Source organism: Vicugna pacos, chromosome 17, assembly GCF_048564905.1.
Source record: "Vicugna pacos chromosome 17, VicPac4, whole genome shotgun sequence".
Lineage (NCBI taxonomy): Eukaryota > Metazoa > Chordata > Mammalia > Artiodactyla > Camelidae > Vicugna > Vicugna pacos.
In genome coordinates, this window is record NC_133003.1 from 4,039,094 (window position 1) to 4,051,220 (window position 12,127).

The window sequence follows — 12,127 nt, forward strand, 5'->3', positions numbered from 1 at the left end:
ACCGAAAGCTCCTCCACGTCCTTTGCCGACCAGCCTAGCACCGCCCTGTGTGCCCGCCTCTGCTTAAATTTGTGTTTTGCTGACTGTATCTATTCTTTCACAAAAGACATGCCATATCTGCTCATCCCTCTCTTCCAAACCTCATCAGGAAGGCTTCTTGGACCATCTTCAGACAGACTTACTCTCCCCCTTTCACGTTCTCATTGTCTGTGTATATTTAAGTCCTTAAAACTACTACAATCATTGTATAGTTCGGTCTGTTTCACCACCAGAAACTGGAAACTTCTGGAGAGGAGGGGCCTGTCTCCTTCACCGTGGACCCCCCAGCATGTAAAATGGAGTCTGGGTCCTGATGGGTATTCAGCAAGTGAATGAATGAATGAACAAATGAACGAACCGATGAGTGAGCATCTAAGAATTTACCTGTCCCTAATCTAAAATATTTGGGCACAGCGTTTTGGAATCTCAGGGCATCTCCTACCGGAAGGTCCAGTTCAGCCTCATTGTTCTGAAATGCCTCCCTGCTTGGATATTTCAGAGGAATTCTGAGGAGCAACCGAATGCTTTAATGACGCTCTAATCAAATAAAATGTCATGTTCTAAAAAAAAATCTGGGATGTTACACTCATCCTACCCACTTTGTCTCTGCTCTGTGGTGAGAGACCAGGTGAAAATAACGTTCAACTGTAAACATTTCATGTTCTAAGAAACAAAGAGTTGAGGGGAGGGTGAAAATGTAAAGATCCACATGTCCTTAGAACAAGCTGAAGGCATTCACTGCCTTGTCATTATGATTGCCTTTGACAAAAAGCACCAGACGGCTTATGCAACCAGGCGTAGTAAGAGAAAACTTAGGCAACTGGGATATTTTGTGCAGAAAAGGAAATGTTCTTCCTTTTTAAAAAGTAAACACTCTCTTAACAGTGGACTGGGAGGCAAAAACAGCAATGCTGGTGTTGGGTAGAGCAACAAAAATCGTATTTTCTGCCCCAGACTCTTCTGGGCTACCAAGCTATTCTCCCAATTTAAAAGCCTGCTGAGAAACTAAGAAAACAGGATATTGAATTTGTTCCCTAGTTCTTTTTAAATTTAATTTTTAAAGACTACAAATCCAAAGCAATTGGAATATGTAACTGCATGCAACTCACAATGGGTTTTGGTTGTATGTCAAATTTTCTAAAGATAAAATTTGGGATATGAACCCAGGCACTGAGTCTTGAACAACTTTCAGTGAACACTGTATCTGTTACAGGCTGCATGCTGCAATCTGAATTTGTAGTCAGTCATAAAATTTCAGGCTCAGTTCCTACTAATTATGGGCACCCTAATATTTTGAATTAGAAGTGTACTCAAAACATTTACTGCGTTGTCCCCTACTGGTGATCGTCCATCCTCTTAAACAACCTGGTTGACAGGGGACTCACCACCCACCCAGCAGCCTGCTCCACTGTGGAAACTCTAATTCTGACACACACTCCCTAACGGTGAGCTAACCCTGGCCTCCCCAGAACTTCTACTCCATGGGCTTGGTTCCATTTGCTGAAGTTCCACATCACAAATCCACTTGTTTTAATATTCTCAGTGTCATTCCATTTTCCCAGTTAACTTAAGTATTTTTTCATCCTCGTATAACTGAACTCCAACATTTATTGACTCAACTTTCAACACACAGCAAAACAACCCCACTTCTCTCCATCAACACCACCACCAGTCCAGTCAAAGCCACCGTCACCACTCAGCACAGGTGGACCTGCTTTTCCCTCCCTTCTCACACCCCCTGCTCTATTCCCTAGAGGAATGGTCCTTGCTGAAGAAGAAATCTTCACTATGTCTCAACCCATTAATAGCCCTTCAGTCCACTCCTCAGTGCTGGAGATATAAATTCAAGCCCTCGATGTGGCCTACAGCAGCTAGTCAACCCTGGCCCCTGGCAGCTTCCCAGACCCACTCACTGTCTGTTTTCTTCTTTGCTTGCTGTTCTGCATCTCCAGTTTCTTCCAGTTCTTCAGACCAACAAGCTGTCCCGCTGAGGGAAGCCTTCAGAGATGCGGGTCTGTGAAGTGCTTTCTCCGCTCTGCTCACTGAAAGTTACTGAATGTCTGGGTCTCAGATTATATGTCCTTTCTTCAGAGAAACTTTCCCCGATCCCCAGACTAGACCAAGTCCTTCTGTAATCTCATTTCCCCCTTTACCATCCTTCATCAAATACATCTTAATTTTTATATGCTTCATTCCATAAATAATATTATTAATAATGCCAATACCTAATTTTATGGAGGACTTACTATGTGCTGGGTACCGTGCTAAGAGCATCAGAAGCCCGATCTTATTCCAGCTTCAAAGCAAGCCCGTGAGTGGTTACTACTGCTACCCATACATGACAGACGGGAAGAGTGGGGCTCGGGAAGGTTAAGGTGAGTGGATGAGGGGATTAGAATCTACTTGATTCTAGAACCTACTAAGGTTCTTAAGCTTTTCATGATAATGCTGGGATCTAACGCTGACTCTGCTACTAAGAGGCGTGGATACCAACAGCCAAGGGGACGATCAGGAGCAAGTGAAGGCCCTGTCTGCCCAGTGCCACAAGGTCAGAACAAGGTCTCTGTACTTTTTCTCCACACTACGTCCCCCAGACTTTGTGGCAATCAAATACCTAAGAAAAGGAGAGCTTCAATGAGTCAGTTTGGTTCTCCTGGTTTGACATCTCTGGAGACTTCCTGAATTTTTAAGGCATTTCCCAGAAAGCAAATAGCAGAGAACAGCAGACGAGCATTTTAAATACGTTTGTCTGGATTCATCAGCAAGAGGGCAGATCTGGTAAACATGGAATTCAGATGATTTAGAAAGGGATGTGAGCTCACTGGCCGGGACATTAACAATGAGAACTGCCAGCATGGCTCCAGATTATCCGCAGCCACGCTCTGTGCTAAGTGATTTGCACGTGTTACTTCGTATAATCACCACACCAGCCTGATGAGGCTGGTACTGCTGTGATCCCCACTTTATCAGATGAGGAAACAGGTGCAGAGAAAATAGTCAGACTGCTCAGAGTCCACAGTTAGTGAAACTCAGCCACTGCTGGGCCTGAGGTGCTTAGGACGTAGGGCAGCGTCGTGCTGAGCGAGGAAGGATTCAAGATACAATCCTACAAACACATGAGGAGTATCCATTATGCCTGAACAATGGGCTGGGAGGGGAAGCCAGAGGGAAGGGGCGCAGCCATGGCAGCGTGTCTATTCCATTACGTCAGAGACGGTGCTGAGCGAGGACAGACACAGAAATGAGTCTGAAGGGAACTGGCCAGAGGGACGATGAAGATTCTATCTGAGGTGACCCTCGGATTTCTATTACAATAATAAGGATCTGACTTGGCTTGATGGGGCGGAGTAATACTCTGGGGCCAACTTTAGAACAGAAGATGGTCCAGAAGTAACAGTCAGGCAGGTAAAGGTCACTTATGCATACAACCAGACAATTGTTAAGCGTCTGCTTTGCACTGGGCATCGCTCTGGGCACTGAACAGCTGTAAAGTAAACTTAAAAAGCCCCTACTTTTGTGGAGTTTTCCTTTTGGTGGGGAAGAGAGACAACAAAGAAACAAGGCCGCAGGCACATGCATTAGGTTAGTGGTGGTGGGGTCCATGAACTCTGCAAAGCGGGCAAGTGCTGGGAGGCTGGGAGGCCTCAGGGTGCCCCGGTAACACAGAGCTCCAATCTCAGCAGCGACCCAGAGGAAGGGAGGGCCTCTACCACACGTGTATCAGAGGGAAGAGAATGGGGTGGAGGGGAAGGGGAGGAGAGACGGGCCAAATGGAGGGTGCTTACTGAGACGCACAGGGGCTCCCTGTGGATGGGGCGGAGGGGGCAGAGAGCATGGGAGAGGTCAGCTGAGACAAGCCCTGTGGGGACAGAACTTTGAGATTCCAAAGGGATAAGGACTTTCATTACACTCCTCCTACCTGGCTAGCTGGAGCACTTCTTTCTGACTTTCTTTGAGAAATTATTATATAACATTATCAACTTAAAAATAGAATATTACCAACTTAAAAAAAGGAATAAAAAAATGCTTGTAATTTTATCATCTGACGTGGCCTTTTTTAGTTTCCAGTGTTCTTGCCCAGCCTTTTTTCACATCTACAAGTATTTTTGTCTTTGTTTGTTTTCCTAAGCTTCAGATCACACTTGTTTCACAGGCTGATACAAAGTCTTCTGAATCATCAATCTAATGGTCGCAGTATGTCAAGTCAATGTCCTACGTCTTCTTGGACACTTGGGTGACTTCCAATTGGTCCCCGTGACTGGTGATGCACAAACGTTTTTCTAGGCTTGGGTTCTTTGTGATCCCTTCCTCTTTGTAAATATTTACATAGTGACTTTGTGAGGTATTTCTTGGTAATCCCGACAGGTTCGCAGTTGTGAGACAAAACTACCTGCTGATGGTGGTGGTCACCTTTTCAGAGTAGATGCCTTCCGGCACTGGTTCATACACCGCCTCCACGATCTGCCAAACAGAGGAGAGTGATGTACATAAAGGACCCACGGTGCCTCTAGGGGGTGGTCCTTGGCCACAAAACTAGTTACTCAACAAGCATCATAAACTCATGCACACATTTTCATCAGAAACAAAACAGAAAAATTCATATAAATTGAAAGTTTCTGAGCAAAAAATTGGATTTTTCAAGCTGACTTAAAGTTAAATTCACGTTCATAATGATGTGCAGGATAATATAATATGCTGGGTTGAGGGTGGTCCAAAACACAATTAAGAATAAAAGCAAAGTGGTATATTTATTTTGATAATTTTCTAGGATAAATTGGAGACAATTATAGGGGAATGTGGGCCACAGCACAAGATGCAGATTTGGAAGAAACAAAAAATAAACTGGGTCAAGCGGCTAATAAAACAATGCCTCTTTTCATCGACAGTTGCATTCAAATCACAAAGGTTCTATCTGAGAAGAAAAGGAATGGTAGTTTTGGCAACATGAGATCCTGCCTGCCTCCCAAGGTTGCTTACCTTTGTAGCCAGGGAGAGCATGTTGGTGCTGTAGAAGGGAGGGCTCAGAGTCGCCATCTGATAAAGGATGCAGCCTGCTGCCCAGATGTCCGCCTTCTCCCCATACAGCTCACTCTTCAGCACCTTGGGGCTGCAGGAAAATGACGATGGTCATGAACAGTGAAAAAGGAAGAAGTCAGCACGGGAAAAAGTTCCACTTTCAAGCTATAGTTGGAGACGCAAAAAAAAAAAACAAACTCTGGGTCACTAATTCAAATAACATACTAAAAAGTGTCTTTGAATACTCTCAGACTAGGTGAGTTGAGCAGCACAACTAAGCAATTTTATTTTAAGCCACAAATAAAAATGAACTGCATAAACACCTCTCGAGGAGTGATGGAAATGTTAACTATCTTGATTGTGGCGATGGTTTCATAGGTGTAGACATCTATCAAAATTCATCAAGCTGTACATCTGAAATATGTGTAGTTTACTGTACAGGAATCATACCAGAATAAAGTTGTTTAAAAAAAAAGATGAGAGATTGGAATCCTCATACACTGCTGATGGGAATGTAAAATGGTGCAGCCTATTGGAAAACAGTTAGGCAGTTCTTAAAAAGTTGAACACAGAGTTGCCATATTAAGGGATACCGCTCCGGGCCAAATCCTGTGTGTGATCTTTCGGGTCCAACCACAGGCTTTGCCTGGCAGATCTCCCGGGAGGGACCTGCCCTCTCCACACCAGACATGGCACTCTGCCAGTGTCCCACAGGTCCCAGAGGGAGTTGCAGTAACGAACTCGGCTTCCCTGTCAACCCCAGTCAGCCACGTGCACAGTCACAGCTGCGCTCCCAGACCAGGCACCTCCGATCGGTGCCCGGAGGCCTTGGCAGAGCCACCCGCCACAGCCTGGGCTGAGACCAACTTGTGAGGGTCTGGCTGAGGCAGACCGTTCAACTGCTGGTGACACTTCTGCGTGCTGTTAATGAATGGTTACGCACATTACAGAAGCATGAAAACCCAGACAGAAATGGTATACGTCAACTTCAGGGTAGTGATCACCTCTGGGGAGGAAGAGGAAATAGAATGGGGAGGGGTCTTCAATTGAATGAATACATAGCATAACTTCTTCAAAACATTTTTCCTAAGTAGATATAATATAGCTAGAATATATTGAAACCAGTGTGTATAAATGGATGTTTATTAACTAATGAAATATTTCACAATAAAAAACAATTAAAAAAAACAAAATAATGGTTAGGGATAGGTGGCAGAATAATATGATTCTAAATTCGTGATACATTTATATATTTTTCAAATTCTTCCAACCGTCATGAATTTATTTCATAATGATAAACAGCACATGTATTTTTTCAAAAATCTATCATGATCAGTAAATTTACTTATGCAGAGAGCTTGAAAAAACTAACCAGTATTAAAAATCTCATTTTGGTGTAAAAACCCTAAACAAGAGTTTTTACTAGGCCAGTGCTGAGAAACTTTTTCTAATGCAAGTCAATATTTAAAGGCGAAATTTAGATGTATCCAAATTTTAAGGGATACTTAGGAAATGAAATGCAAATAAATTACAGCTATAATTATTATTCCTGTCGATGTCCTTTTGAAAACATGACTCTAAATAAATCTGGATTCTCTGAATGTGTTTATTCAATCTTTTCCTAAAAATAACTCTGTGTAGAGCTACAGCTAATAACAGATTTTTTAAAAGAGCTGGAATATATAATTCAACAGTTTTCAAAAATATTCTAAAACTCTCTTCATATTAAATAATGTGTAAAAGCCCCCTCACTGTTCAGACGACATCAGAATGAAGGCACTTTGTTGAAGCAGGGGTCTTGATTTCTTGCTCCACAGATACATGCCCTCTCTCCCTTCTTTACCTCTCCCCATCAGTGGCTTCTTCTGCTCTGGACACCAGCATCCTCAGCTCTGCTGGCCTCTCACCACCACCCTCATTCTCACAGTTCACAGCACACTTCTCCACGAGCTGTTGCTGGTTCTACCTGTGACTGCTTGTCACCTCCCCCCCACCCCAAAGCCCTTACCATTCCCCCAAAACCACTCCTAGTAATCACTGCCTATCTGCAGATCTAAGGGGTGTCCTTTGGTCCTTCCCATTGAGTCATGAAATCATCCCATGGAAGCGACAATTCTCAATGCTTGGCCCTTCTGCATACAGGATGCTGTGACCTAGGAAAAGCACTGTGCTCCTCCTCGGACACTTTCTCATGTCTTGTTTGACTCTAGTTTCTCTTGGCTCTCTTTCTTCTCCCTCCTCCTTGCCTGCTCCTCCCAAACCTCCGCAGGGCTTGCTCCCTCTGAGTCTGCCCCTGAAGCGCTGTGACCCCTCAAGGTCTAGCTCAGTACTTGTCTGCTTCACAGCCAGTCCCACCTAGACGCCCACGAGCCTCCCTACCCCGGGGCTCCCACAACATATTTGGGTTGCTTATTGGGCATGACAGCCTTATTGCCTCAAAAACAACCCGAACGTTATGGAGATGCTGCTGTGGGTTGAACTGGGACCCATAATATATGTTGAAGTCCTTAATCCTGATACCTATGAATGTGACCTCATTTGGAGATAGGGTCTTTGCAGATGTAATCGGGTTAAGACGAGTTCATACTTGATTGAGGTGGGCCCTAATCCAGATGACTAGTGTCTTAATGAGAAGAGGAAACAGAGTCACAGCCATAGACAAGCGGGCAAAATACCGTATGGTGATGGAGACAGAGATGAGAGGGATGTACCTGCATGTCCATTCCTGATCTGTCCTGGTCCACCTGCCTCCTGGATGCCCCCCAGCTTATCCAGTAGAGAGCCCCGTTTCCTAACAAGGACAGCTGTCTGACTCCCCCGGGGTGAATTCTGGATTTCCTCTTGCTAGCCCTGATGAAAGCTCCAGCAGCTTCTGCACCCAGGTGGAGGCCACCTGCTCTACAGGGTGACTCTGGCCATAGGTGACCCTGCCCCACAACACTGCCAGGAGGGGTGGGGAACACAACCCGGAAGTATGGAGAAGTTAGGGCCTATGGACAAACTCTGACCAATGAGAAACAGAGATGAATTCTCCCTCCTTATTTCCCCCAATGGACTCTTCTAATGCACACAGGTGCTTTAAGATCCACCCAGAGACATGCCCCTTGACCAATTAACTGATGGTTTCTACTGAAGCTGTGGCCAGCTTGGCAACACACCACACTGTATTTTGACCTCCCTTCCCTTCCGTGTTTCTCAATTCATCTCACTCTCAATGCCCTGGGACCACCACCTCCCACAAAAGGGCTAGCATTTATGCTCCATTTTCTGTGGAACTCAGGATAAGACTAGGTATTTAACTTCCTTCTGTCCCATCTAACAGATGGGACAACGACAGTCCTTCTCATACGACTACTGAAAGTATTATGTCAGAGGAGGTCTCGTGCTCAGAAAACACTACTTGTTAAAATTAGCAATAAATACAGAGAGAGCCACCAGCATTTCTGCATTTCCCTCCCACTGGGGTTGGGGAGGAGGGAGTCAGAGACTGTGTGTATTCCTGATGCATCTTCTTTTCTTTTGTTCTTTTTGTAATTAAAAGCTATTACTACTGCACCTTATCCCACAGAGGCATGGAAGCTCATTTAGGCAGAAAAGGCACTTACTAAATGCCATTAGGAGACTCACAGGGTTTCTGGGAGGACCCAAGAGCCAGCCTTGGGGGCTTTTCAGTGAGAACGTCTCCCCGGCACAGCCTTCACCACTGACACTGGACAGCAGACACCAGGACGCCAATACCACCGTCTTCCACCACCACCCTTGCCCTGCCTCCAAACTGGACTCTGCCCAGTGCATGCTGTCTCCCATTCACCACCTGCAGTTCCAAGTCTTGCTGAGGCCACATGGTAGCCACCTGGTACAGCTGCAAGGGCAGCTAAAAGAGCACTTTTCTTTCTGGTGCCTTCTTTAACGAGAGGACATTCAAAAAGTAGGAAGCTCCCCAAATACAGAAAAGGCATTCAAAGGTCTTCAGGACAGCCAAAAATATGACAAATGCCCACTCCACAGCTGTTTGAGGAATCAACCCAAATCAAATAAAATACGGTTCCAAATTAAAAAGAAAGAATAAGAAGGGAGGGCTGGACTTACAACCTACCTACTGAGGGGATTCCTGAAAAGTGTGCCTCGTGTCCAGGTCATCTGTGATGCTTAGGGCCTGGGGGGAGCTCATGCTGTTTTCTGAGCTGCTGCTGGGGCCACCATAGCACTGGGGTTCTCCTCTACACAAGCTCATACTCGGGGTCGCCTCTTTCTAGCCCTCAGACAACTTGCCATTGTAATTAGAACTCAAAGTGAACATGAACAAGTTCTACTCAAGCCTAGTATTACTCATCAACCCTCAGGAGGAAATCTTAGACAATTACCCCGTCAACAAGGAGATGTAATACTCAGATGACAGAGTCTCTTTTTCTTAGAAGAAAAGTTACGTGATAGATTGAAAATTAAAATATCTGAAGCAAGACAATGAATCACTTCTATTAAGTATATCCATCCATTGTCCCATCAATTACAATTACAGGCTACTTCCTCTCTTATGTTACTCATACTGGTGTCCCTTGAACAACACAGGGCTTAGGAGTACAGCCCTCTGCACAGTCCAAAATCTGTATTTAATTTATAGTCAGTCCTCAGTACCCGCAGGTCCGCACACTGGGGCTCAGCCTACCAGGTGGGCAGTACTGGGGTATGCATGGAGTGAATAAAACCGGACTGTAAGTGGACTCACGCAGCTCAAACACGTGTTGTTCAAGGGTCAGCTGTATGTGAACGAAGTCACCAAGAATTTATGTTTTCCTTTGAAGTTTATAGACTACCTCTCACATTTTGAAGACTTATTCGTTTTTTAGAGCCCTTTAAGTTTACAGCAACACTGAGGAAATTATGGAGATTTTCCATATACCCCCTTCCCCTCCACAGCCCCTTTCTCTTTTATTCTCGTTAATGCAAGGCTCGTATCAGCCCACCCCCGGATTATCACAGAAGCCTTCTTCTCTTAAGTGCCTTCACATTTTCAGTTACTGAGCAACTATTTCCTGAGCACCTACTATGTGCCAAGTCCTATCTTCCAGACAGTTTTGCTATGAAAGAACAGAGAAAAGTGGGTTAGTAGCTGGAAAAGAAAGAGAAGAATGTTGAGTGTGCTTGTTTTTTAAGATAGGGACAAATGGCAGTATGCTGGCTGATGCACAGGCATGAGTCAGTGGAGGTGGAGAAACTAGTGATGCAGCATGAAGAGGGCTTGCCTGCACGACATGGAGACACAGCAGGGGACTGGCCTCCATGAGGACTGCAGGAGCGCACGTCATACAGGGTCATGGGTGCAGGTGGGACGGGGGAAGGGGGCAGGGCACGATGACTAAAGGAACGACACAGCCATTGAGGACACGACGAACACTGGCCAGAACCAACCGGGCCCAAGATGGTGGAAGATTTGACTCTGAGTGACCTTGAGCCTCATTAGACACTCACTGTAGTACATTAACATGCTAAATGACACTCCCACAGGTGCCATGACAGTTCCGAGGGTGCCCGAAGGCCAAAAGATGGGCGGTGGTCCAATTCCTGGAAATCCACCCACCCTTTCCCCCAAATAGTTGGACTAATCCTCCCACGTGTCAGCCCATGAAATTACCCAGCCCATGAAAACTAACCACCCCATACCCGGGGGCAGCCTCTCTGACCTTCTGAAATGGCCCACACTCTGTGTACGGAGTGTGCCTCTCCCTGAATAAAGCTACTTTCGCTCTACTGTGGCCCGCTCTTGAATTCTTTCCTGGACATAGCCAAGGACCCTGACTCGGCGGCCTGTCCCAGGGACTCGTCCAAGACTTGGGGCATGACCATCCTCTCGCACCCCCTTCTCCTGGAGCACAGGGAGCTGGGAAGACATGGAAGCAAAGCTTGTGGAAGTGCCTCCACGATGGCTCCTAGTTTCTCAGGGAAGCAGGCAGCAGAGTCGCTGGTGTAGAAGATGGAGATCAAACTCTTGCTATTAACCCAAACCTTACTCAAACACCTCCTCTACACAAGCCTCCGCAGACACTGATCCCCCACTTCACTAATCTCTTGACACCCCTTCAACGACCTGTGTCCTTCACCGGGCTTGCCCTGCTGTACCCCACTGAGGGGCAGCAGAGGGAGTCATGATAAACACTGAATTCCACCAAAATATGTTAATTATGAATGAAAGATGTTGCAGCCACATCAGCAAACAAAGGATGCTGTGGTCATCAAGTCATCAGCCACTATCCTTGCCCTCCCACCCCACGGGAACCCTGAGGGATGGAGGCAAACAGGTTGCCACTGCCAAGCCCTCAGCCACTGCACCACCCCCACAGTGTTCCCCGAGGGGAGGCAGGATGGGAAAGAACAGGACACTGGCCCTAGACAGCTACGGTGCATGTCAAAGGAATGATTTCAATGAGCCCAGACTCTTTCATCCTCCCATACCTAGAAAAGTGCTGAATTCCTTAATTTGAGGTGTCTGGTTTGCTTTAATTAACAGTCATCTTTTGATGTCCCCACTACCTGCTCTTTGCCACAAAAACCCCCACAGACCCTGACTCCCCCTTAAATCTTTGGAGCAGTTCCTCAGAGCTGTCTTAGAGGCTGTCTCTTGGGTTAAAGTTCTCAGTTTTTGTCTGCCGAATAAAACATAATTGTCAACTTTCAGGTTGTGCGTCTTTTTTTAGTCGACAGTACAAAACTTGAAAATATACATCACTAAGTGATACCATAGCTAATGAAATACAGTAATTTTACTCATATAACAAAAGCATACACAGAGGATACTGAAAATCACCATGTATCAGATTATCTCCAGTGTCCGTGGTCTTGATGACATACGGGCTTTAGACTAAAAGGTGGCTGCAAATTCTCCTTCCTGCCCCTCCTTGTTACTCGAACGCGACCTTAATGAGTTTCCGATCTGTGTACTTTCCCTCTGACATGAGAAATCACACCAAGAAAAGTCCTTCCTGAGTTTGAGGGCCAAAAAAATAAGTGAAACTAGAAAACCTGACTCAATTAGTGGTACTTTCAGGACCACAATGGTACTTTGATCAAAAGGGAA

General features: G+C 45.6%; 1 protein-coding gene across 1 annotated transcript in view; it reads right to left on the bottom strand.

Annotated features, from left to right (window-relative positions):
* The window catches only part of LOC140686648 (serine/threonine-protein kinase Nek10-like), a 72,507-nt gene extending 63,218 nt beyond the window's left edge, over positions 1–9,289 (bottom strand). The window contains exons 1-5 of the mRNA XM_072940851.1: positions 9,156–9,289; positions 5,862–5,976; positions 5,649–5,752; positions 5,017–5,146; positions 4,430–4,500 (exon numbers count right to left, since the gene is read on the bottom strand). Of these exons, the coding sequence (XP_072796952.1) occupies positions 4,430–4,500; positions 5,017–5,146; positions 5,649–5,752; positions 5,862–5,976; positions 9,156–9,289 (554 nt within the window). The remainder of the gene's footprint in view (positions 1–4,429; positions 4,501–5,016; positions 5,147–5,648; positions 5,753–5,861; positions 5,977–9,155) is intronic.
* Positions 9,290–12,127: the final 2,838 nt, after the last annotated feature.